General features: G+C 46.4%; 1 protein-coding gene across 7 annotated transcripts in view; it reads right to left on the bottom strand.

Moving 5' to 3' along the window:
* Window positions 1–4,248: 4,248 nt before the first annotated feature.
* The window catches only part of LOC147452827 (uncharacterized), a 179,254-nt gene continuing 156,835 nt past the window's right edge, over window positions 4,249–26,667 (bottom strand). For all 7 annotated transcript variants that reach the window (XM_086518426.1, XM_086518422.1, XM_086518424.1 and 4 more), the window contains one exon: window positions 4,249–5,053. In XM_086518426.1, coding sequence (XP_086374552.1) covers window positions 4,909–5,053 — 145 coding nt within the window. In that variant the 3' untranslated portion in view covers window positions 4,249–4,908. The remainder of the gene's footprint in view (window positions 5,054–26,667) is intronic.

The following is a 26,667-nucleotide window of genomic DNA, read 5'->3' as shown; positions in this document are numbered from 1 at the left end:
GACAATAGCATGAAAAGGGAGCAAGCAATGCAATTTGACTATAACTTGATTACAACAAATGAGACTTAGGAACTGATAGATTTGCCAGAGGGAAAACAAACCTTGCCTTGCAAATGGATGTATAAGAAGAAGTACACAGCAAAAGATCTCGAGCCTAAGTATAAGGTTAGATTGGCTACTAAGGGATTCAAACAGAAAAAAGGCGTTGACTTTGATAAGATTTTCTCTCCAGTAGAAGTCAAGATGACTACATTATGTCTTGTGCTTCAACTAGTAGCCACTGAGGATGTGGAACTTGTTCAAATGGACATGAAGCGGCTTTCCCTCACTAGAATTTAGAAGAAGATGTCTACATGAAATAGCCAAAGGTCTTGCAACGTTTTAATATGTAGTGGGGAAAAGCTACAATGACTATCCCAATGTAGACATATGCAAAATTTAGCAAGAATGATGCTCCCAAATCTAATGTTGAGAAAGTAGAAATGGCCAAGGTGCCATATTCTTCAGCAGTAGGCAGTCTCATGTACGCCATGGTCGCCATCAGACCAGACATTCCATTTGCAGTGAGAGCCGTTAGAAAATCTATGGCAAATCCTGGTAGAATCACCGAGAAGCACTAAAGTTCATTTTGAGATACCTTAACAGTACACCAAGCAAGTTCTTACGCTTTGTGAATAGTGATGTATCCATAGTGGGTTACACAAATTCAAATTATGCAGGCTATGTGGATACTCAAAGATCCACATGTGGTTATGTATTTCTATTTGTTGGAGCATTCGTGTCATGGAGATCATGTCTTCAAGATTGCACTTCTTCTTCCACCCCAGAGGCAGAGTATGTTGTATTTTTTAATTCTATTAAGGAAGTTGTATGGTTAGCTCGTTTAGTGGGAGACCTTGTCATTTATTAGACTCCAGTGTTGCATTGTGATATGACTTCATAGTGCTATTACGCTAGCAAAGAACACCATGTTTCACTCCAAGTCCAAACACATAGAGGTCAATATTGGCTAGCAAACACATTGACATAATCAAGGTACATACAGATGACAACCACGCAGATGCTCTCACAAAGAGCTTAGCTTCAAAGCAGTCTGCACATTGTATTGAGATGATGGGTGTAGGGTGAAGCCAATGGGATCCTTCATGGTTGTACATGTTGTATATACATAGGCCACTTAAACCACATTGGCCTTCAAGTGGGAGATTGTTTGGGTTCAGGTTAGCTGGCCTGACCATTACTAAACCATCACCTAACGTCTGGCCTTATTCTTTAATCTCTAATAGGATAAGGAGCATTGAGGCATAGTTATCCTCACTCTACACTCCACCAAGACAGTGTGTTTGCTTTCTTCTCCCTTGCACTCTACATGCAATGCACACTCTACATGTCCAGGTTAGCCTTTATAATCATGATCTGCCTATATAACAAGACGTATGTGAGGACATATACAATAGAGATTCAGAAAAAATCTTGACGCAAACCTATTGTTGATGTAATTTTGCAAAAAAAAACACCCAACAAAAGTCCATCCCGTGAACCTAGTGGAAGCCTAGCTAAACCTCAAAAAGTTACAAATTTAGACATGTGATGTTTATATAAAGGTGAAACTACAAAATGCATCTATCCTTGCAAGAGTGAACACTTGATCTTACATATATGCAATAATCGAGCGACCTTGCCGAGACTCTCTCTCATAAGAGAGGGAAGTGCGTGTGGAGTGCAAGGTACTGCTCGAAAAAACCCACTCTCTTGGCCTTGATTTTTAAGGTCAAACTAATTAGACAAGAAAGTTTTATGCCCAAATATAAGGTTGTTTATTAGGATTTATAAATAAATTGCCCAATTTTTCAAGGTGTTACAAATTGGAATTTTTCATTTTCAATCATAAAGTCCAGACTACCAACTAGGATATGTGAGCGGTGATTCTCTTGCCTGCACCCTCGCAAGCTCTCTTAGTAGCCACTGTGATGTCGATTATCAAGAGGCTACCCACAAGGAGACATGGATAAGATAGGGATGCTTTACTCAATTATTTGATAAGCTATATCAATTTTAAATCATCAATCATAGAATGCCTAATACAATGCAAAGAATGAGAATGAAATGCCAAGGTTAAGGCTTTATAGTCATGGCCTACCTATATAGCCGCCTCCACCTTCACGCTAAGCCTCAACCATGTCAATGGCCATGCTCTCATGTGTGGTTACAATGGCTCTACCACCACTATATATCGCTCATATACACCATTTCAATCCACGTGACATCAACGAATAATTACTAAATTTTGAACAACATAGACCATCCCCAAAAATTCTCTCACTAGAATTGTATACTTCCTTTGAACATGTTTTTATTACTATGCTTGAATCATGATGAACATGTCGATCTCTCTTACATCAATAAAAATGTGGAAGCCACAAAAAAGTAAAATAGTATATTGCAATAAGATGATATGAGAATTCCAATTCTAGCATCTATTTGGTAGCTTAAAGTGTCTTGTTGATTTGGCCCCATACGAAAATCTATTCATGCTAAGTCAACATTGATCTTTTGTGAGTCATGTTCCTAAGAAGTAAAGAAATGCCTATAAAAACTTTCTTATGTACTACTGTACCCACCCTACAAGTTTTCTGAGTTGCTCCAATTTTTTGGATTCCACTGCCTTGATACTTGCTTCAATTTCTCTAGGCTTGAATGTCATTCCCTCCTCTGAACTATATGACAAATGGTATTCATCCACAACCTTCAAACGTATGCTTTTGATGATTTAGTGACAACCCAAATTCCTTACATTTCTCAAAACGTGCCACAAGTGGTCATATTTCTTTCAAAAATACAATGGAAGTATCCAAAAATCTCAACCTCATTCTACTTGAGAAGGTGAATACTTCCTAAACTTACTTCTAAAATGTAGGAGGTGAATTCTTCAAACCAAAGCTCATTGCATATCCAATAAAGACACCTTAATTTGTTACAAATTGACCCTTATCACTAATGTCAAATGCCATTTTGATTTGGTAATATGCCAGGAAACCAAGAGGCATGCATCCTTGTGTCGCATAGGGGTTCCTTGCATAGGGGTAAAGGAACGGGATTGGTGATAAGAGATTCCATTCAATATTCTATAACCTACTTGTTTCTTTTTAATTTGATACCCCCGCATTACAATTAAGGTTATTTTTGTCCAAAGGATAAATGAAAGTTAGTTCAACGATTGGCATCAAGGGACATCTCTTGCTTATTGTACTCAATTTCCATTACCAAGTTTTTTTCGTCCAACGAGAAAGGCTCTATATTTGGAAGTTCATCTATGCTTATCATCATATAAAGTCTCTTTCTTTTTCTCTCTTCTCAACTCCCCATGTTTTTAAACCTTGAAAACTCTCAACCGAGGCCTAATAGAATTCAAAGAGTGCAAATGAAGCCTAGCACTAAAAAAGCATTATATGGGAGAAATTAGCACAAAAACAAGGTAGTTGATAGGGCATACAGGGCGTACGCACCACATAACATATAACGAATTAACACTATCAATTGGCTGTGACGCTTCACAAGTGCAAAATCTGCAGAACATACCTGGATGAATCCAAGATAAGCCCAAACTCGCCTTTTAAGGGGACGGGCAAGGTATATGGCAGTCACCCACACAAGGCAAAACTAACCATGAGCTCCATCATGCATAGTACTGAGTTAATACTGCGACATCCCCACTAACGTTGCCAGTGCCCAATAGAGGGTGTAGAACTAGGTACTAACATATGCTCCCACACACACACCCACACACACACACACACACACACACATCAATACAATGAGTACATTCCCATTGAGAATAATCACCATGAATGCTTTTCACATCGCCATAGATGACGCGTTCAACATTCCCTAATAAGAATCATAATATCAAGAGGTGTTTTGCATGAGGCAACGAGCATACTAAATATTCTCATTTACTTTCCTTTGGTGATATCTTATATGGAACTTCAAACAATCTGGAGGAAGTGGACAAGTGACACAGCATGAGCAGCACTTGCAAAGGGATAAGAAATTACTCATAACTAGTAATAATGCCAATATCATGCTCTGCTGTAGTACAGGCTAATACCTAGTACATTTGTAGGACTTGTTAAACATTAGAACTTGTGTTGGTTGGCACACAGTTTAGACATCCAAAATTATGAGAATACTTAAAACTAACATGTCTTCATCTTGACGAGCCATCCAAGTGTGAAGCGAAGTACGAACAACCAAGAATCAGTTGAAGATACCAGCCAAAGTTACAACAAAGAAGGGGGACCGCAGGCGGGAAGGCAAGACAAAGAGATCAAGATGGCAGTGGAGTAGTGATAAAAAGATGAGACCCCTTCCATCGCAAGGGGCAAAGAAGCCAGATTTTAGCTCACTGTCAAAAGTTAACAAATCTACACGCCCAATAAACATCAACCTGAATCTACATCTTTGTTCGAAGAAGACTTCTATTCACATGATTTCAACAGAGCAAGCTTTCTGAAGAGGAATACCACTTTTCATTCCTCACCTAGCCAAATTAGTTTGAGAATTTCGCAAACAATGTAGGAAGTGTCATTTGTGGGTAGTTACTTGCAATGGCATCTCAATTGCCGGTTAGCAAATCAGTAAGGGTGGCACCAGTTCAAATGTACTTCGCAATTGAGGGGCGCACTTGGACCCAAAAATGGATACATTTTGTCGCAAGGACCCTTCAGAATTTTTCCTAGGGTTTCAACAAAGGTGACAGTCGAAAATAATGCTCAAAAGGCTGGTGATATGATACAACATAGTGTACAGAAGCAGCTAAACACGACCATCATTTGATTTCTGGAGAGAGGCTCGCTGTCTGGAATTTTTCAATACTTTGGAGAACGTAATATCTTTGTGGGTCTGTTTTCACTGATTGGACTTTATGAGCTTTACTTTCCTTCCTTTGTCTTGTTTAAGGAGGCCCATTTTATCTCGGCACAAGGAGCTCTTGCAGTAACATTTGAAAGCTTTTAATAGGTGCGTGTCATCCTCAAAATCAATCCCATAGTCCCTGCAGAAAAGAGCATAGCAAAACTCATCAATAAAAAATGCCATTACCCATTAAAGGATGAAACAAGCACCTAACATGGACATCAGTCAGCAAATGAGCTGTTTCCAAAAGATTTTCCGAGCATGGCAAGCCAATAAGCCCACATGTCATAAAGTGACAACAGACTAACTAAGAGGAGACTAATGCATGTACAATGAGGCTAAATCAAGAAATGGGAGGAGGGCAAAGCCACACAGGTGGACGGTATTGCCATCTGAGCACACCCTGGACCATGGTGAAGAAAGGCCCCTAGCGCCAAAGTCAAAGAAAAGCCTCTCTACGCTCCCTCATGCGGTCAGAGCTGCCCTGGAGTCTCTCAAACTGTCATCTGAGAGTATGGATCAGCTCTAGCCAAAGATCCCGAACTGTCTGCTGGTGGTACATGGCGAGCCTCGTAGATGAGGAAGCAGCGGGCCCGCCAAATGAACCAGAGTGTCATGCCGCAGATGAGCTCCCAACACTCCTCTCTCTCACTGCACCAATCTTGTGGACTAAGCTCTGTAGCATGCTGGAGTAGTGTAGGTCAACCCCCTTGCATCACTATCATCCTACTGGTGGAGGATAGCTCAAATTGAAGTGCCGGGCCCATGAGAGTGGACCAAGCCGCTGCCCCCCAAGTGTACTGCCGAGCTGTGGAAACTTGGAAAGAGCTGGCATCAGCCAAAGAACACGAAGCCAAACCTGCTGTGCCAAAGGACAGTCCCAAAGACAATGTTCCTGACTCTCTGATGAGCGTGCGGCGGTGTGTGCAAGTGAAAGAGCATGCGAGAGTGTGCGGGGTGTGTGCAGGGAGAGGTGGCGAAGGCCAGCAAGCAGCAAGGCGCTAGCAGAACGATGGAGCAGAGAGAGAGAGAGAGCGCTCGTTTTTTCTTAAGGGGATAAGTGAGTGAGTTGTGTAAAACTCACCATCCCTTTATTATTTTTATAAGGACCAATTTAATAAGTTAGTGGCCAAGTTCAATGTGAACTTGGTCAAAGGTTAGTAACCTTTAAAATGTACCTTAAAGGGGGCCATTTGGGCCTTTAACCCAACAACCTCCCACTTAAAGGCATAAATGGCGCCTTTAAGCTACGTGACTCCCACCATCTCTATGCATAGATGATGTTGTGCTTTGGGTAGGCACTTAGTGAGAGCATCGGCTGGTTTTTGTGATGTATGGACCTTAACCAATGTAACAAGGCCATCCTCAAGCACTTCACGTATGAAGTGATACGCACATCAATATGCTTTGTGCGTGCATGAAACATGGCGTTCTTTGCCAGACATATGGCACTCTGGCTATCACAACCAAGCATAGCTGCCTTGGCAGGCAAACCAAACTCACTGCATAGGCGTGCTAACCAAATAGCTTCTTTGGAAGCCTCAGTTGGCTCAAATATATTCAGCCTCTGTCGTAGGCAATGCAACAATCTTTGCAATCTAGAACACCATGAAACAGCACCTCCCACAAGAGTAAATACATAGCCACTTGTGGATTTCCGTGTATCCACGTCACCAGCCATGTCAGAGTCACAAAATCCCTTCAACTCCATTAGTCCCTTTCAAGTACCTCATAATGGACTTCACTGCATCCCAATGCAACCTGCCTCGATTAGCCATAAACCGGCTCACAACTCCTACTACATGGGCTATGTCAGGCCTAGTAGCAACCATAGCATACATGAGTGAACCACAAGCTGAAGCATAAGGCACACTTTGCATGTCATTGGCTTCTTCCTTTGACTTGGGACAATCATCCTTGGAGATTTTAACATATGGCTGTAACGGCATACCAAGAGGCTTTGCTTCAGCCATGTTAAATCTGTCCAACACCTTTTCAACATGCATGATTGTTTCCACGATATACATGGCCACGCCTGCCTACATCAAAAGTAGAGAAACACTCCTTGATAGGAGTCCCATGAAATGAAGCACCGGAATCAACAATCCAAGTCTGGGACAATGCATCATTGACAGTCAAGAAAGCATCAATAAGATTACTCTTGGTGATCTGCATGTCCTGTGAATGAACATTTAGAGAGGCATCAAAGTCATAAGCATCATCATCAGACAAAGTGGCACACAAGATGTCCTCTACATCTAACAGCTCCTCAATCACGACACTAGAAGCCACATTGGCCTTCTCTTTGTCCTTTGAGCTATCCTGTGCATCTGCCTTCACTTCTTTCTTCTCTTTCTTTTTGTCTCCGCCATTCTTTTTCCTTTCTAACTCAGCTTTATAGTACCTGCAATCGGGTTTCTTGTGACCTTTCCTGCCACATTGATAGCAAGTCACATCACCCTTGCCTTTGCTTACATTTCCCCTTTCTTTACTCTTACTCTTACTCCTTTGTGCATAAGCATTCTTCTTTTCTGTTCTGCCTCTAACCATGTTGGCAGAGCTGCCTCCCTCTCCACTTGCTTTCCTTCTGATTTCTTCATTCAAGATAGAACCCCTAACACCATCAAAGGTCAAATTGGGCTTATTGGACAACGAAACCACCAAAGTTTCCCATGACTTAGGTAGGGTCATAAGGAAGAAGATAGCTTTCAGCTTATCATCAAAAGTGGGCAAGTCAGAATCCTGTAACTGCGACAAAGTACCTGTAAACAATGACAAGTGTTGTGCCGCGCTCTTGGACTCATCTAGTTGCATGCCAACAAGTTTTCGCATCAAGTGCACCTGGTTGACAGGCGTTGTATTTTCATACATTTCCTTTAACTTCAATGACGGTCTCATCGGTCATGGCCATTTTAATGTATGTAACGGCCTTCCTGTTCATGCTAACCCATGCTTCATCCGTCATATTCTGTGGCTTTACCTGTTCAAGTGCCCCTTCGCAATCCTTAAAAAATAGGATTTCTTGAATCCTGTCTTTCCAAAGATCAAAACCTGTTCCATCGAACCTCCTAATCTCGAAGAGGTTCTTCACATTCGAAGAAGATGAAGCCATAGTTGCACGAAATAAGAGGGATAATACGCTGAATTTTTGGGCAAAATACACAAAAATCGGAGTATAGCCTCCCAGAAATGTGCACTACAGCTCCAAATGGTCACAGGAGCAAGTTGGGGCAAAATAGGTCGATTAGGCACAAAATTCAATTTCTGAAATTTATGCGCAACAAATTTCAACGAGCAAATTTGTGCTCGAAAACAACAAATTTAGTTGTTTTTAGCCTCACATGAGATACATAAAGCTAATACACAGCCTTTAGAAGCATGTAAGCACAAAAGCCCCAATTTGTAGCATCAAAATTGCATGAAATTGAGCCACAAATGGTCATACATAGCCAAAATTTGTCAAACGTGCGTAGATTGCATCAATTTGCACTTTCCCCAATGTAATCGCACCATAAAAAAACTTCCAAAAACCTGTGTAAGTGTTATCAGGTAGCAAGGACTTAGCAAAAGTATTCCCACACCTTAATACATCATTTGCAAAACCTGTATTTTGCTGTCATAACCTGTAATTTGTTGTTTTTGACCTAATTTCAGCCTGTTTTGGGTCAATTTGGGTTGCCGGGAGCTCTCTAGTGTCCGGGGATGAGTCCTTTGGCGACGAAATTGCAAAATCTCGAGTGAAAGTTGACCTTCTTGGCTGAAATTCAGCGTTTGCAGGTTTTGGGACAAACCCTAATCGGGCTTTGATACCAGTTGATGAGCGCGCGGCGGTGTGTGCAAGTGAAAGAGCACGCGAGAGTGTGCGGGGTGTGTGCAGCGAGAGGTGGCGAAGGCCAGCAAGGAGCAAGGCGCTAGTAGAACGATGGAGCAGAGAGAGAGAGAGAGAGAGAGCTCGTTTTTTCTTAAGGGGATAAGTGAGTGAGTTGTGTAAAACTCACTATCCCTTTATTATTTGTATAAGAACCAATTTAATAAGTTAGTGGCCAAGTTCAATGTGAACTTGGCCAAAGGTTAGTAAGCTTTAAAATGTACATTAAAGGGGGCCATTTGGGCCTTTAACCCAACACTCTCCACAAGATGGCCGCAAGCTGCACATGCTGCCGAGAGACCACTATGTACAAGCCAGCTCCCAACTGCTGTGGCTCGGTGTGCAACTGGCTGTCTGCAATCCCACAACCTCTCCCAAAAAGCTGACAAGAACTCAACTGTGAGAACCTCCTCCTACCAATGAGTAGTTGCAGCAGGACGAGCCTCTCTCCGTGCTGCCAGTATGTGATGTCCCACTCGAATAGTGTCCTGAAAGAAAGGGACACCTGGATGGTCGGCTGAGGAGAAACTCTCCAGAATCCCACTGCACTCGTGCCAATGGACAGCTCTCCCAAGCCCACAGCCTCCAGTGGCCAATCTCAAGAGTTGCTGGGTCAGGATCTATGACACAAGTCCTCCCGCAGATGCCCACCACTCGGATCCTTTGAAAACAGCACTCTGCCACCTATGGGGCCTCTACTGAAATTCGGTGTAAGCGTCCCTCACCCTGTAGCTCGAAAAACAGGGAGGGTACAATCTTTGAGCAAGCCCGAATTGAGATGAGAACCTCCACTCGCGTGAACGCCCCTATCCACCTTGGCGTTGCTGACTCAAGAGGTGTGAGCCACTCAGCTAGTACTGCCTCTGAGATGTCCTGACACATGCTCTGCACCCCTCTCATGCCCTGTAGTTGGATGCTCTGAAGCTCCTCTGACAAACCTAAGAACTGTAGCCAGTCACCTAAAGTGTCTGCTGGACCCTCTGCCATGGGACCCCACGAAACATGAGGCCTACTACCAACCAAGTGGCCTCTCTAAGTGCTGACCATGGGGTTCCAAACAAGGGGCTGTCTCAGGTGCTCCTCCATGCAAGGAGGCTGGTGTTGCTCCAGCCTCTCCGCAGTTGCTCCCAGGATCAAAGAAGGCTCAGAACAAAACGGTCCTCTAGTCTCTTGGTCAAGCCAACTTTGCGCATCTCTGTGAAAATCCATCTAGTGGAAGGTCTCCAAGGGCCTCTAGCCTGAGGCACTCTAGCTCTCAGCCGCTGAAGCAAAAACTCCTTCCAGGGCTCCTCCCTTGGAAGCAGTCCTTTGACAACCAACTTCCCAAGAAGGGCTCTGCTCTGCTGTGCTGGGTCTATGATCCCCAATCCCCCATAAGAACAGGGTAAAGTGATGACCTGCCAGGCCACTTTGGCGCGGGCTATCTGAGTGTCGCACCCTGACCAAAGGAAGTTCTTGATCAGCCTCTCTACCCGGCTAATGCAAGAACTCGAAAGATCCAACAAGAAGTGATGTACCACATAGTAGCCAACAACACCTGGTTGGCCACTACAACTCTGCCTGCTAGAGAAAGTCGTGCGGAGCTCCAATGTAACAACTTCCTCCTAATGGATAGGAGGAGGGGAGCAATCTGCTACTCGGGAGACAAGTCCAAGCCAACCTGATAGCCCAAGTATCAAATTGCAGTCCTTGGGGGAATCCATCTGAAACCCTCACCTGGCATCCAATCAGGCCTTGGAGCACTACCAACCGAGAAAGACACTCTCTTTCTCCAGTTCATCAGTGCGCCAAATGCACAACAAAAGGTCTCAAGAACCTGCTCACACCTATGAAGGTTGGCCTCCTAGCCATCCAAGTACAAGGCTTAGTCGTCTGCAAACTCAGCATCTAGTAGCTCATCTACCCGAATAGGGAGTGGTAAGCCACGTAAACCAACCTGCTATGAAACCAAAAACCTGCTCATCACCTCAGCATAGAACAGGAAGAGGAAGGAGACAAGAGGGCAGCCATGTCTGACCGAACGTGTGAGCGTGAAACGATCACCTCTACCTCCTGACAAACGTACCTGACTGTGTGCCCGTCTGTACAGAGCTGGCACACCTCTGATCCAAGCATTTGAGAAACCCATCCTGCGTAGAGTGCCCTCCAAAAAGTCCCAGTCAACTCTAGTATCACCAGATCCTCACCACGGAGCCGCACAAGAGCAGAAGCCTCCCAAAAAGTAAAGATGTTGTCAAGGATCCTACGCTCCTTGACAAAACCTGTCTGTGTCCCATGTATAATGCTCTCTAGAAGTGGCTGAATCCTCAAACTCAGAGCCTTGGCAAGAATTTTGTAGGATGAGTTGAGGATGATGATGAGCCGCCACTGTCGAATCTCATCCAAGGAGCCACCCTCCTTAAGAATGAGGTAAATCAAGCCCTCACTCATGCTGTCAGGCATCTCTCCTGCGTGCAGGATGTACTGAAAAGCGCTGCAGAGATCTGCACCAAGTAAGTCCCAGTACTCCAAGAAAAAGCTGGGGGTCAAACCATTCTCTCCTGGACAGCTACCACAGGGAAGTACTCTAAGAGCTACGTGTAGCTCCTCTAGCTGAAGAGGCATCTCAAGCCTCACGCATCTCCTCAGTCACTAGACAAGGCATCTGTGTCCACACCTGCTCTTTGCATGTATCCTGACGCTCTGACTGAGTCTCTGCAGACAATAGACCACGGTAAAAGTCAGTAGCAACTGCACGCATGTCCTCTGGCTCTGAAGCAACTGACCCGTCGGGCCTCCTCAACTGGCTGACCTTGGCATGCGTATGCCAAGGTCTCACTGCCTCAAAGAAAGCGCATGTCACTCTGTCACCCACTTGGGCCCACTAAGATGCCTGTAGATGGAAAGCAAACTCATGGCGCCTCTCCTCTGTGCTGGCAAGCTCCTGGCGAGCCTACTACAACTGCTCCTCCAACCAAGGACTGTCTCGATGCTGCTCCTACATCCTCTGAAAGGAGGCAACGCCTCGTCGTAGACGCTACTTCTCCTCTCTAGTTGCAGCCAGGCGGGCCATGGACTCCTGAAGAAATAGCCCACTAAGCTGAGCAAGTCCAGAGGCCACTCTGTGAGCAAGAGAATCCTGCATGTCTAAGCTCTCTATCCAAAGAGCCACCACTCGCTCTCTGAGCACAGAGTCCAGCAAGACCCTCTCAGGGATGCGTAGCATTGTGCTCCCCCTTCTCTGCCTATCTGTCACTGTGAGGATCATTGGTGCATGGTCCGAAAAGGAAGTCCCAGCCAGAATGCAAATTGCCCCACCCAAGTCACAGAAGTGGTCACTGGTGTAGAAGCGATCTATCCGAGATAGATTCACTTCTCCCACTCTGCGGTCCGAATGAGAGAAGGCCAACTCCCAAATCAAGAATCAATCGCGACAGCACCAAATAACCACTTCAAACCAATTCACAGATCACAATAGATTTGCACTGGCCCGGCGGAGTTCCGCGCCTATAGATATTGGCCCCAAGGACTGGCGCCCCTTTCGGTATTTCTTTATCTATTAAATCAATGTCAAAGTACAAAGAGCGGTTAGGGTTTCACTCTCAGACTCTGCGTCCAGATGCTCTGAGAAGTGAGGCCCTCACCACTAATTTACAGGTTACAAGGGATGCCACAAAGCAGAGCCCCAATAGCTTGAAGCAAAAGCAAATTCTCTCTCTCTCAATGAGAGTTAAAATAAAGCAATTCAACTCTCTTTCTCTCATCCACAATCCTTGCGTAGCAAAAAGCTAGGATTAGCGTCGCTCTTTTTTTTTCTTTTTTGTTTAAAATTTTTTTTTTCACCTCCGCGATTAGGGTTTCTGGTATAAATTAGGGTTTCTGATGTCCGTAGCCACGTCATCACTTTGTGACATACCCCCCTCTTGAAAGCATTGTAATCGACCGCGATTACGCCTGCAAAACCGACAAAACCATAAACCGTCTTAGCAGACACTGACTGTTAGTACCTACGTACTAGGAACACACATCTAGCACATGTACAAAATTGACAGGCACATCTCACGACATCACAGGACATCACAGGACATCGCCAGACATCACACGACATTCAACATTCATTCAGATCTTAGACCATGATTTATCGGCAATGTAGCTAGCAATCACATCTAGGTCCAATCGGGACCTCATCGATGTCCGTTGACTAACCCCTACTGCAACCATGTCTATTCGAGATCAATCATACCAAAATGCTGCAGTCATTTCGTCTATCAGTTGCTGCACTCCAAAGAAGTCAAGAACAAATCAGTATCACTATCAGGAATTCCATTTCATAAAGTCATCCAGCAGAATCCTGTCAGCTCTCAGTATCCCTGAAGCTCAAAGAGACATCAGTGACTTTAGTATCAAAATCAAGGCATATGTTGACAAAGGAGCGGAGTAACTCCCCTCTTGTGCATCCCACTGCACCAGATCTTCGGCCAAGCTGAATTTTCGGGTTCCGTTTGGAGTAGACTATGCTAAACCAAAACATCGAGGTAAAGTTTCACAATCCGAGGAGTATCTCCTAGGTCCTCCTCCTCCATCCACTTAACAAAGAACTGCCTTCGGACTTTACCTTTAGTCTTCGTATCCTTATGTGCCAAAATCTGTTCATGAACAAGGATCTCCTCGTTTTCTTCCACTTCAGGTTGCTCATCAGGCTCCCCATCATCAGGCACATCACCTTTAAAAGGTTTCAAGAGACTCACATGGAATGCATTGTGAATCCTCCAAGTATCTGGCAGTTTTCAATCGAAAGGAGACATCATTTATCTTTTCAGTGATCTTGAAAGGTCCGTAGTATCACATACTAAGCTTTGGAAAAAGCCTCTCCTTTCCCTTTTTCTTTCTTAGGCGTGCCTTCTCAAAACGTAAGAGCACCCAATTATCCTCCTTCAATTTCAAGTCATGACGATGGCAATCCGCTGCCTTTTTCTGTCGTTCTTGAGACTTCTGCAAAGTCTCGCGAACCTTGGCAAAAGCCGTATCCAAATCTCGCGAATATTCATCCGCTTCAAATATCTAATCTTTCGTGCTCAAGAAAGATGGAAACTTCGCAGCACTTTCAACAATCTCAAATGGCGTCTTCCCCGTCGAAGAGTGTGTCAAGTTATTGTAGGCAAATTCCACCAAAGTTAAGTTTTTTTCCCATGGAGTCTTCTGATCCGAGATACAAGACTTCAATAAATCTAAAACCACTGAATTCGCAATCTCAGATTGCCCGTCAGTCTGCAAGTGGAACGATGGCGAGAACTGCAACCGCGTGCCAATGTTCTCCCAAATTGCCTTCCAAAACAAACTCATAAATCTGGGGTCTCTATCGGAGACAATCGTCTCAGACATGCCATGTAATCCGAAAATCATCGTGATCATTCTGTGTTCTCAGATCAAAAATGAAATCCTATTTCCCAGGGGTGGTGGGTATGGTAAAGGCTGTAACAATCCCTGTACCTTATGCCTGTCAAACTTGACCTTCTAGCATACTGCGCAAAAACTCTTCCACATCCTTTTTGAGTCTCGGCCAAAAGAAGTATCTCTCTACCCCTTTCATGGTGGTAGCAATGCCGCGGTGATCTGTAAAAAGGTGGACAATTGTAGCGCACATAGTGTCGAGCTCTCTACAGTGGGTGCTCCTCATTGCAATGTGCGTGACAATCTCACTCAAAACAAGCTGAAAACAGGAAACAATAGACAACAACTCTCACAGACACAACAGAGCAACAGCAACAGTAGACCACATCAATTGACTCGACTATCTCAAAGAACTAATACAGACTCGGACGTGGCAGCACACTCAGCTCCAGCCCAGGACTCTCAGGTACAATGGGGGTGTCGAGGCTCAGATGTGCGGGGATGGTGAAGACGTGCTCTGTGTACAGACTCACTCTAAGCGACTACATAAAGATAAACCCAAAATGACCCAAACGACTACTCATATGCACAACCGTAGAGAGCAACCAACGGCTCATAAATGTCAGCTATCTAAGTCTATCCCGAAACTGAGTGGTGGAGACCTGGCCACGATGTCCACTAGGCCACCGTCCGTATCCTGCCACGTGTCGTTGTCCAGCCGAGAGAGTCCGTCCAGTGTGAACCAAACCCGACCAACTGTACCAACTGTATGTCCTGTGAAAGTGAAAGTGACACTGTAGCCCTGCTACAGGTTGCCCGCCACGATACCACTCACCGTCCCGGTGAGAGAACCGCTGAAACTGCTAAAAAGACTGAATTGTAATAATAATTGACTACTGTACTGACATGGTGAAAAGACTGTCACTCATCATCCCAAAGAAAGAGTAGTTGCTATAGTTGCACTCGAAGGATAGGTCTCCGGAGGCGGAGCCATCAAATCAATGATGGAACTTCATTGTAGGGATTGCTGAGCTGGTAGAGGCTGCTGGGCTCTATCCATAACCTGGCACCCTGTGAAAGGAGCCGCCAGCTGCTGCACGACAGAGGGTAACACCTGTCCGGAAGTGAACTGAGGACGGCGAGTGACACAGCCATGGCGGTGAGCCCCAGCAACACCGTCGCAGCAAGGAGCGCTATGCATATGGGACGATGAGGACTGAAATCCGTGAGGGTATTGTGGACTGTAGTACTAAACTGGAGGTTGAGGCTGTGTGTGTAGTCCCGTGAAGTGCTGAGAAGGACCTGCTGTCTGCAATGGTGGTCCGGATCCAATCCATCCAAACCCTCCCTGAGCCTGAGCCTGAGCCGGAGCATGGGCCTGGGCCTGAGCCTGAGCCTGAGCCTGAGACTGAGACTGAGATTGAGCCTGAAGGTCTCCATGTAGAAGCATTTCCCTAAACATTTGTACCTGTGCCTGAAGGTCTTCAATGATGTCCGACTTTATCTTCAAAGCTTGCTGTAGCGCGAATATCGTAGCATCCCGATCCGAGATGGCACTTTCGGCCACCTTCAGAGATCTTGCCATAGCTGCATATATGGCAGAGTGGCGCTGGTACGTAGCGGCTAACTGTTCCGCTCCAAGCTCTATGGTAGCGATAGTATTCTTGGAGTCTCGTAATACTTTCTCCGAAAGATGTACCAGAGAAGTACAGTCGGCCGGGGGTGATGATGTCCCAAGTGGCACCAGTGGGTCACTATGAGGAGGCACTACTGGTCGAGTAGGAGCTCAAGTAGGAGCTGAGACAAGATCTGAGATGGTAGTTGCCGGTGGAGTCAGATGCGTATGGGTGAAGACAGGGGAAGAAGGTAGAGGAATCTCTGAGGGAGAAGCCGCCGATTTGTTGTGAAATTCGGAAGTCGACAGTGGTGGCGAGAGAGGGGTGGTAGACAGAGACCGCCGCGGAAGATGTGTGATTTTAGTCTGTTGGCTCTCCGATATTGGCAAGGAGATTAGAGATTCTGCTGCATCTTTGGCCACCTTTGCTTTTATCTTCTTTTTCTTGTGGATTACAGGATCCGCATGAATGTTTAGTGATTTCCTTTTCCCTTTCACACATTGCGTATCATCATCTACTTCGTCTGGTGTACTAGGAATACTGACAACCCATGCCAAGAGAGGGGCTGCAAAGCATTTGACGCTGAGCTGTACAGATCTTTTTGCCCGAGACTGTAAAGATGAGAACAGGATTTGGTGAAATCCACAGGGTTGGGTATGTAGCAAACAGTAAAGACCGTCCCAGTGAGATACTGTAGTGGGCAGTTCACATTTCCCTTTATTTTCTTTGGCATCTCTAGCAAGAAAGTAGTACCTAAAGATTGCCAAGATCTGTTTATTTCTTTCATAGTTCGGATGATTTGTACTGAGCATTTCCTCGCATGACTGAATTGTGGCCTCCTTAGAAATCTGAGAGAAGGTTCTAGTGGCAGGCTTCACAACTGGGAAGGTTTTCATACCCATAGCATGGCCCAGCCTTGTAGCGGTGAGTTTACGACCTCTGACCTTGGGAAAGTTCTTCAAAAGATCATGAATCATTTCTATAGGAACAATGGTTGGGAGATCTTCTGCCAGTGTTGTGAGACCCATAGTTTGTAGTTGGTCCTTGGAGAGTATTTGGCTGAGAGACGGTCGAGGTGGCTGTAGATAAACAGCCAAGGAGAATGGTGTGCGGCTTTTCGATGCAGCCGGCCGAGCAATTTCCTGGTGGATGACTTCCTGATTGCGTGTCTTTTTACCTGCTGCTTTTAAGTTTGTTTCTTTTGATGCATCCGACTCAGAGACAGCTTTTGACTCTGACTCCGAAGTTGGGAATGCCTTATAACTTTCATCGCTTGCATCACTTGAGGTGAAGTCATCCACATCTTGGCTGTTAGTTCCCGAATCCTCCTCCTCTTCAACAGAACTCTCCTGCGGAGGTGGTGGCTTCTTGATTGCTTTTCTTGAGTGTTTGCTAGTACCTGCCACGATAACTGTAGTTTCTTCTTGAACTATTGATGTGCACACCTCGTGCAGAAAGACCCAATAGAGAGCAGAAGAACTTCAGACACTGTCAGTCGAGTTGGTTTTGAATACCCGAAAATTGGACTAGAGATGGCCCAGCGACCTGGTTTGAATTTCTAGCAGTTGGACGAATTTGGAAGTTTCCGAATTGGGAACGATGGGTGATAGGGAGCGAAATTGTAAAGCAGGCCGAATTGGGGGAATATGAGAGGATTGCCAATTTGGGGAAAGGCTGAAATATGAGACGAGTTTGAAAAAACTAGGGTACGAATTGCGTGAAAGTTTGACTAATTGGAAAAGGGTGTAATTTGGACAGGGCTAAAGTCCGGCTGCACTGGCGAATTTGGCAGGGGGCGAAAAAGGCAGTAGGGACGAATTTGGCCAAAGGAAAGGGGACAAATTTTGATAAGGCAGAGAAGGACGATGGAGAAAGGGGAGGAGAGGGCCGAATACGGAAGGGGGGACGAATATGGAGGGGGGACGAATAAGGTGGGGAGGGACGAATAAGGAGGGGAGGGGGGATTAATTGAGACGAATGGGATGGGGACGAACTAGAAGGCAGAGGGCGAATTTGGGAAGGGAGGGGGTCGAATTGGGCAGGAGAAGCAGGAGAGGGGCGAAATCTGGAAGGGAGGGGGTCGGATTGGGAGTGAGCGAATTTGGGAAGGGAGGGGGTCGACTTGGGTAGGAGAAGGGGCGAATTGGGTTGGGCAAGAGGGACGAATTGGCAGGGCATAGGGGGCGAAATGGTGAAGGGGCGAATTGGGATGGGAGAGAGGGTCGAATTGGGAACTAGGGGAGGGGTTCGAATTGGTAGGAGAAGGCAGGTAGGGGAGAAGTTCAGGAAGGGACTAATTCAGCATGGGCGAATTTGGGAGGGAAGGGTGGCGAATTTGGAGAGAGCAGAGGAGGGGGAATTTAAGAGACAGGGGTGGGAGACTAATTTGACAAATGGGACGATTGGCAGCCAATGCTGAAGATGACATTTTGAGGCTGTGCCCCTCTGGTGAGGATACCATACATCACTTGCACACTTTACAGAGAGGCATACAGCAAAGAGTTTACCGCTGCTTGATTGCCCAAGCATGTCCTTGAATTTTGCCCCTTGTGAGCACAGTGGGAACAATGCCCAGCCATGTTCGAGGAAGGCCAAGCAAGGCTAAGAACTTACTTACCAAATCTTTACTGACAAGCTACTTATCTGTGGAGACCTTGAGAGAAGCTAGTAACCTTAAAGAAAAGATCACAAAAGAGACTAGGAGCTTAACTGGAAATACCTTAGTGCTAATATTGATGATATAACAGTTAGAGAAAGAGTGATTCGATTGTAAGAAGTTGAAGACAATACCCAATTACCGAGACTGAGTGGGAAATGATACTTCAGACTGAAAGATGGAAACTTCTACAAACCTAGCAGAGATTGAGACATAAGAGAACTCCCGTTCTGGTGGAAAGGTAGTTGGGAAGAGATAGATGGGCTATTTGAACCTACATATGGCGAAATCGCTGCAAATTGCTTACTCAGAGTAATAGCACTTGATCCTAGAGCCGTTTACCAGAGGCTATGGAACACCATCCAAAGTTATTAACTGGATTGTTCCTTGTGGCAAAGTTTCCTGCACCCTGAATGGCCCTTGCCAGGCTGGAGCCATTTTCTTAGCCTTTTTAAGATACTTAGCTTGATAAAGTAGCACCAGTGCTCCTTGTGTTATTTGTGGCTTTCAGAGATGGCGATCATGCCATGCTTTGCGACGAAGCTGCTCTGCTTCCAGAGCCCGGGAAGCCAAACTTCGGCTTTCCTCTAGAAGGTAAAGACGAGAGACAGATGCCGACCCCAAATCTCCATTGGCACGCAGACTACCCACTCGCGAAGATCCTGAATTGAACTCAAAGGGTGCTATTGCTTCCAAACCGAAGGCTAATTGAAATGGGGTGTGATTGGTTGTGGCTTTGAAAGAAGTGCGGTATGCCCAAAGGGTGCCGTGGATAGCTTGACCCCAAGTCGCAGGATGCAGATGACAGGCTTTCCGCAGATGTGCTATCAGAACCTTATTAGTGCTCTCCCCCTGCCCATTTGCTCTAGGGTAATAGGAACAAGATTTTCGGTGAAAAATCTTGTAGTTGGCCAGCAAGGTTGAAATTGTTTCATTCACAAAGTGACTACCCCTATCACTGGTGATTTCCAAGGGACACCCAAACCTGCACAAAATATTTTCGTAGAGAAACTTGGCTATAGTAGTGCCAGTGCAATCCGTTGTTGCCAGTACCTCTGCCCACTTTGTTGCATAATCTGTAGCCACTAGTAGATACTTCCGATTTCCTGGTTGGGCAGAGGGAGTAATTGGACCCACAAAATCAATGCCCCATCTCTCATAGGGCTGCCATGCCATAGAGACCTGCAGGGGACGGTTTGACTGCTTGCTTGGTTTGGGGCCACATCGCTAACATACATCACATACTTTGACATAGGCAATTGCATCTCGAAAAATATAGAGCCACCATAAGCCACACTGGAGAATCTTCTGAGCAGTAATATGACCAGGGCAATGGCCACCAGTGGGACCACTGTGGGCATCCTCCAAAATAAACTCCACTTCATGAGGGGAGACACACCGCCTCAGAACACCACCTTGTCCTGACTTGTATAGCTGGCCTCCAATTAGTGTGAATGGCCTTGCCTTCAACAATAGTCGTCGTTTCTGCAGCGGAGAAGCGTTCTCTGGGTATATGCCAATAGAAAGTAGATGCAAAACATCGCCGTACCATTCTCGAGTGGTATCCACCTTACAGAGGCTACTATTTGGAAAGTCGTCTGCAATCCCTGTTGCTTCTTCACTCGTGTGAATGCGAGAGAGGTGGTCAGCAAGAACATGATGTTTGTCGGGCCTGAGTACCACTTCAAAATCAAATTCTTGAAATAGGAGTAGCCATCGCCATACTCGACATGCAACTTGCGGCTTGTTGAGCAGATAGCGCAAGGCATGGTGATCAGTAATAACTGTGAAGTGGACCCCTAATAAATAATGCCGAAATTTTTGCACAGCATACACGATAGCTAAGCCTTCCCTTTCTGTGGTGCTATAGTTGTGTTCTGCCTTGGTGAGTAGGCGACTTGCATAGTGAACAGGGCGATCCAGGTTGTACTCCTAACTAGCCTAAGTCAGCACAGCACCCACAGCCAATTGACTGGCATCAATATGTACATGAAAAGGGAGAGACCAATCAGGAGCTACTAGGATAGGCGCTTCAGTGAGGCGCTTTTTTGAGATATGCAAAAGCTTTAGCCTCTGCATTCGACCATTGGAAGGGAACAGTAGCACTGGTTAGGCGTGTTAGGGGCTGAGCCACTTGCGCATACATGCGTATAAACCTGCGATGATAGCCTGTGTGACCAACAAAGCTCTGCATTCCTTTTGGATTGATGGGGGGTGGTAACTTCAAGATTGCCACAATCTTCTCTGGGTCAGGTGCTAAACCTTTAGCAGACACCACATGGCCTAGCAATGTGCCCTCAGTGACCAAAAAATGACATTTGTTAGGATTCAGCTTTAAGCGCGCCTCTCTGCACCGGAGGAAGACAGCAGAGAGTTGAGCGAGGTGTTCCTCTAGATTTTCCACTGGGGTTCAACATTGAGCACCCGAGAAGGTCGAAAAATCGTCCATGAAGATGCGAAGATGATCCCTAAGCAGAGGACAAAAGATGAGATATACCGCCCTATTGAAAGAAGGTGGAGCGTTTTTCAACCCAAAAGACATTCTAGTGTAGATAAAAATACCCCAGGGAGTCACAAAGGCTGTTTTCAACTGATCACCTGGATGGATGCCCAAGTGATTGTATCCAATAAACCAATCCATGAAACTGTACAAAACATGCCCTGCTACGTCCTCGAGCACACGCTCGGTGAAAGGTGTGGGGAAACCATATGGGATAGTTACCTTATTTAGTGCACGGTAATCTACGCACACACGAATTTTATTTGACTGCTTCTTAGGCGCTATCACCATGAGCGATAACCACTCAGAGTGCTCCACAGGTACAATGATCCCTGCCTCTTGCATTTTTTCGAGCTCCGACTTGACAGCCTCTGCATACTTTGGGTTGAGCTTATAAGCTCGGCCTTTGACAAGCTTCGCCCCTTCAACCAGAGGGATAGTGTGGAGACCTAATTCTGGTAGGATCCCTTCCAAATCCTTGTAGTACCAAGCAAAAACATCCTTAAACGAGTGGATAAAAGAAACTACCTGATCAAGTAATGCGGGATGCTCCCATAACCAAGCTGCTAAGAGGACGTGCTGAGGGTCATCAGGGTCGCCCAGGTTGACTTTTTTGACAGGATTAGGAGGTGTATTAGTGGAGGGTACTTGAGAAGTTGAGAACTGAGCTGCCTCTTGGAGCCTCGAGACTTCATGTACTGGTGTTTGATCGATTGGAAACTCCGCATACTCTTCTTGTAACTGTAGCAGGGCTACAATGTCACTTCACAAGACAGGCAGTTGGACAGTTAGCTACAGTTGGTCTGGTTCACAGTGGACGGACCCTTTGGGCTGGGAGTGACACATGGCAGGGTACCTATGGTGGTCTAGTGGACATCATGGCCAGGTCACCACCACCACTCAGTTTGGAGATAGACTTAGCTGACTGGACATTTATGGGCCGTTGGTGGCTCTTATGGTTGTACATATGAGTAGTCGTTTTGGGCCAGTTCTATTATCTTGTACGTAGTCGTCTAGAGCGAGTCTTACACAAAGCAATGCTTCACCATCCCTGCACATCTGAGCCTCGACACCCCATTTGTACCTGTGAGTCCTGGGCTGGAGCTGAGGGTGCTGCCACGCCAGAGTCTGTACATGGTTCTTTGAGCTAGTCGAGTCGACCTGTTCGGGCCCACTGTTGTGTCTCTGTTGTTATCCATTGTTTCTGTGTTTCATTCTGTTTGAGAGAGTTTCCATTTGTTTGAGTGAGATTGTCACGCACATTGCACTGAGGGGCACCCACACTGTAGAGAGCACGACACATTATCCGCGCTACAGGTGCTCTCACTTTGGCGATCACGGTGGGACCTCAACTGAAGTCTCACTCTGTTGAGTAGCTGGTTTCTTCGCTTCGCCTGTGCAGCCTGTTGGTCTGGTCCAGTTTCACCCTTACAGCTTAATCTAGCTGGTCTAGTCTCTCGCCTTGTTGGTCTGGTCCAGTTTCACCCTTACAGCTTAATCTAGCTGGTCTAGCCTCTCGCCTTGTTGGTTTGGTCCTCTCTCGCCCTGTTCCACCCAGTTCTCGTCCTAGTCTAGTCCTTCTCATCCCTGGTCTAGTCCTTTCTCGTCCTGGTCCAGGCTAGGTGGTCTAGTCACTCGCCCTGGTCTACTAGAGTCTAGACCAATCTCCAGCCAAGTGAAGGTTGTCTTGCCCAAAGCTTGGTGGGGTTGGCGGTTACTGCATGACACATACAAGGAGGTCATTGGAGCGTCAAAGTGCACTACTGAGTCCTCTGAAGTACTACCACAGAAGGTATCAACCCTTGGTGCCCAATAGAAGCATATTAACCCCATCACCCATACCTACTCATATGGCTACCTCCATTCCTTCGACCGGTTCTACATCCTCCACGTCACCTTCTCTGATAAGGCTCTCCCCCATTTTGTTACAGCAAGCTAGGGAGCAACAGACTCAGGAGCAAGAGGCCATGGAGGAGCTCACAAGTGTTCTGGCAAAGGTGAACATCAAGTTCCCTACCTTTAAAGGTCTCTCCGCAGAAGATGCAGACGACCATGCTCGGAGGTTTGTCTCTCTTTGCAGAGGTCGTGGCCTCAACAGAGAAGACGCATACCTGGTGCTCTTCCCGTCCACCTTGGATTGTCTTGCAGATAAATGGTACAGTCAGTTTGCTGAAAACCACTTTACTACTTGGACCATGTTAAGACAGCAGTTCTTTGAAGCTTTCCGACCAGGGGATTATCAAGAGAAGATTCTAGATGAGTTGGCCAACCTGTTGCTCCAGCCCAAGGAGACATTTGCAGAGCTCATGACCAGAACAAAGTCCCTGGTTGCGAAGCTGCCTCAGCAACCAGGGGAATTCATGGTGAAGAAGTGGGTAGAGAAGGCTCTGCCTAAGACTTCTCAACAAAAGCTCACAGAAAGTCTCCGTCCTGAAGCCAATCTGGAGGACTTTGTTCCTACTGCTACTAGAATAGAGGGAGCAAGAAGGCAGTTCACTGACTCTCCTCAGTTAGATACTGCCTCTGTACTCGTGGACAGTCCATCAGACCCCCTGACTTCTTTAAGAAGGAAACTGGAAGCCCTAAAGTTACAGCGGGCCCTTCACGAAGAGAGATCCTTCTCTCTCAGACAGGAGAAGCCTCCACATCAAGAGGCTTATGATCAACTTAAAAGAGAGTTAGAAGCATAGTTACCGGGGAACGCCCCCTAGCCCCCGTTCCGGCGTTCCGGGGGGCAGTTCTCCTCCCGAACGTTCCGGAACGTCCCGGAATGTCTGACATTCCGGGTGGCCAATGCAAACCGGAACGGCCGTTCCGGAACGTTCCGAAACGCCCCCGCACCGTTCCGGAATGCCCCTGGAACGGCCAACGGCTACAAACAAATTTGGCAAAAATTGAAGAAATTGAAGTAAATGTTTGGGATTCTTTTGAAAGTGTGCAAGGCCTCAAGGACTCATAAAATGCACCCCCCTTCCCCTTTCTCTTCACAAGCTAATCCTCAAGGCTCAAGCTCTCCCTCTCACTCTCAAGATCTCTCCCTCTCAAGACTCACTCTCTCAAGGCTCAAGGCTTCAAGCCTTCAAGCTCTCTTCCTCTCCCTCCCACTCTCTCAAATCTCTCTCTCTCTCTCTCACATCATCTAGTCATAGCAAGGTTGAATGGTCTTCAAAACGAGTTTTTTGTGAGTATTAGAGTCAAAGCACTCTAATACTCCTTGTATTTAAACACAAGGAGCTAAAAATTGCACTATTTGGGTGTTCTTTATACCTCCCGTTCCGCGACGTTCCCGTTCCGGATCCCTAGCCGTTCCCCCGTTCCGCGGGGATCCCGTTGCCGTTCCCGTTCCGCGTTCCGGGTAACTATGGTTAGAAGAGCTCAGGTCTGAGAAGGAGACTAAGGCTATGGTATGGTGTAGTTCAGGCCGCTCTCCAGAACACCCTCCAAAGGACTGTCCCCTTCGCTCTTATTGCCACTTCTGCGAAAAATCGGGTCATGAAGATAAGGATTGCTACTATATAAAGGGATTGCACAAAATACAGCAAAGTCTTGGTCCTACTCTCCAGCAGGGGTTAGCACCAGCATCCAACATGGTTTCCCACTACAGCCATCCCAACTACATGCCACCTTTGCTCAATACCCCTGTTGTCCAAGGTATGTCAAGTCCTTTCCCGACTCAAAGTTTTTATAATGCTAATGCCACCTCAACCCCTCAAAGCTTCTACACTTCAGCCTCCAACTCCATGCAACAACCACCTCGTCCCCCGTTTCGTCCTTCCAATCGGCCCATACTCTGCTACAGATGCGGAGAATATGGGCATTATCAGAGCAAGTGTCCTTTACCTGAGGGGTCCCCTCCTTGTCGTCATTGCCCTGATTCGAAGGATCACTACAGTAAGGATTGTCCCACGCAAAGGGCATCCACGTCTTCAAGCTCGACTCAGAAACAGCAAGAATTCACCTTCCCGAAGATAAACTTGATTACTGTGAACACCGTGCCTCAACCATCACCTGCTACTCATGTGGTTAAGCCACTGCAAGTGGAGGAGCCTGCTGGTGTCCTTACTCGGGCACAAAGAGCAGCTCTTGGTCTCAGTCTGCCCACAGGTCCACCTCGCCAGTCCCCACTTCCTCAATTTGGTCTACTTGACCCAAAGAACGAGTCCTTCAAAATTGCTCAGAGCAAACCAACTTCCCTGTTATCTGACATTGATAGAGCCTTCTTGGAAGCAATGGCTGACTTGGAACAGATTAAGGTCCCAAAGGGAGCCCAGTTCGAAGGCGCCAAGCCCACAGCAGAAGCCATCTTGAAAAATACTTTTCAGCACGTGTCACTATACGACATGCTAAGGCTCGACGCAACACTCAGAAGTGAATCCACCCCTTTGTAAACGTAAATTTCAGTCCACTAGCATGTGGCTATTGAGCATTCTTCTGGTGGCCATCCTGTTGCTGCGAAAGCTTTTCGTTTTGCCATCATGATAGAGCTAAACCATATTTGCGGTGTTACTCCACGTTATGGTCATCCTTTGAGTAACACATTATGGTCATTCCCCTTTTCGAAAGCAATGTTGTGTAGAAAGTGTTGCAAGGTTCATCTGCAAGTATGGAGCAGTTCATTTGCCTCTCACTATGCATTTCCTCTCACCGAGACGGTGAGCGGTTTTCTGGCGGGCAACCTGTAGCAAGGCTACAGTGTCACTTCACAAGACAGGCAGTTGGACAGTTAGCTACAGTTGGTCTGGTTCACACTGGACGGACCCTTTGGGCTGGGAGTGACACGTGGCAGGGTACCTACGGTGGTCTAGTGGACATCGTGGCCAGGTCACCACCACCACTCAGTTTGGAGATAGACTTAGCTGGCTGGACATTTATGGGCCGTTGGTGGCTCTTATGGTTGTACATATGAGTAGTCGTTTTGGGCCAGTTCTATTATCTTGTACGTAGTCGTCTAGAGCGAGTCTTACACAGAGCACTGCTTCACCATCCCTGCACATCTGAGCCTCGACACCCCATTTGTACCTGTGAGTCCTGGGCTGGAGCTGAGGGTGCTGCCACGCCAGAGTCTGTACATGGTTCTTTGAGCTAGTCGAGTCCACATGTTCGGGCCCACTGTTGTGTCTCTGTTGTTATCCATTGTTTCTGTGTTTCATTCTGTTTGAGAGAGTTTCCATTTGTTTGAGTGAGATTGTCACGCACATTGCACTGAGGGGCACCCACACTGTAGAGAGCATGACACATTATCCACGCTACAAAAACCATCCTGGTGGAAGCTCCTCGAAGGGTAAATCTTCAGACACAGGCATAACCGAGTGCTTTTGAGGGGGTGGGGCGTCCGACCTGGAAGATGTTAGAGGGAGCGGGAAATCATTGGCGAGTTCATGCAGAGGAGATTTTTTCCCCCTTCGGTGATGTGTTATAGGTTCCCCGAGGCCGAGGGCTTCAGTAGGCGGATTATCTGAATCATGAGAATTTGGGGCTGACACACTTACTTGTTGGACTGAACCACTGTCTGCTGTAGGACCATTGTCTGTTGTAGGGCTTGGGACATTTATGTCCGCCAGCAGAGTTGGGAGAGAGAGTGTTACCGGCACAGGTGAGTTTTGAATAGAAACAACATAGCATGGCATCGAGGCGGTAGCTTCCAACCACTGCAGTAGGTCTTCGTCAGACCCGTCAGGTGGGGTGGGCTGCTCAGGGTCGGGGTTGGACTGTACTGACAATGAGCTGTGATGAACCACTGGAT

The sequence above is a fragment of the Adiantum capillus-veneris genome, chromosome 8 (genome assembly GCF_014529385.1).
Source record: "Adiantum capillus-veneris isolate H3 chromosome 8, ASM1452938v2, whole genome shotgun sequence".
NCBI lineage: Eukaryota > Viridiplantae > Streptophyta > Polypodiopsida > Polypodiales > Pteridaceae > Adiantum > Adiantum capillus-veneris.
Note: the sequence above shows the minus strand (reverse complement) of the source record. Positions and strands in the feature narration are given on the sequence as shown.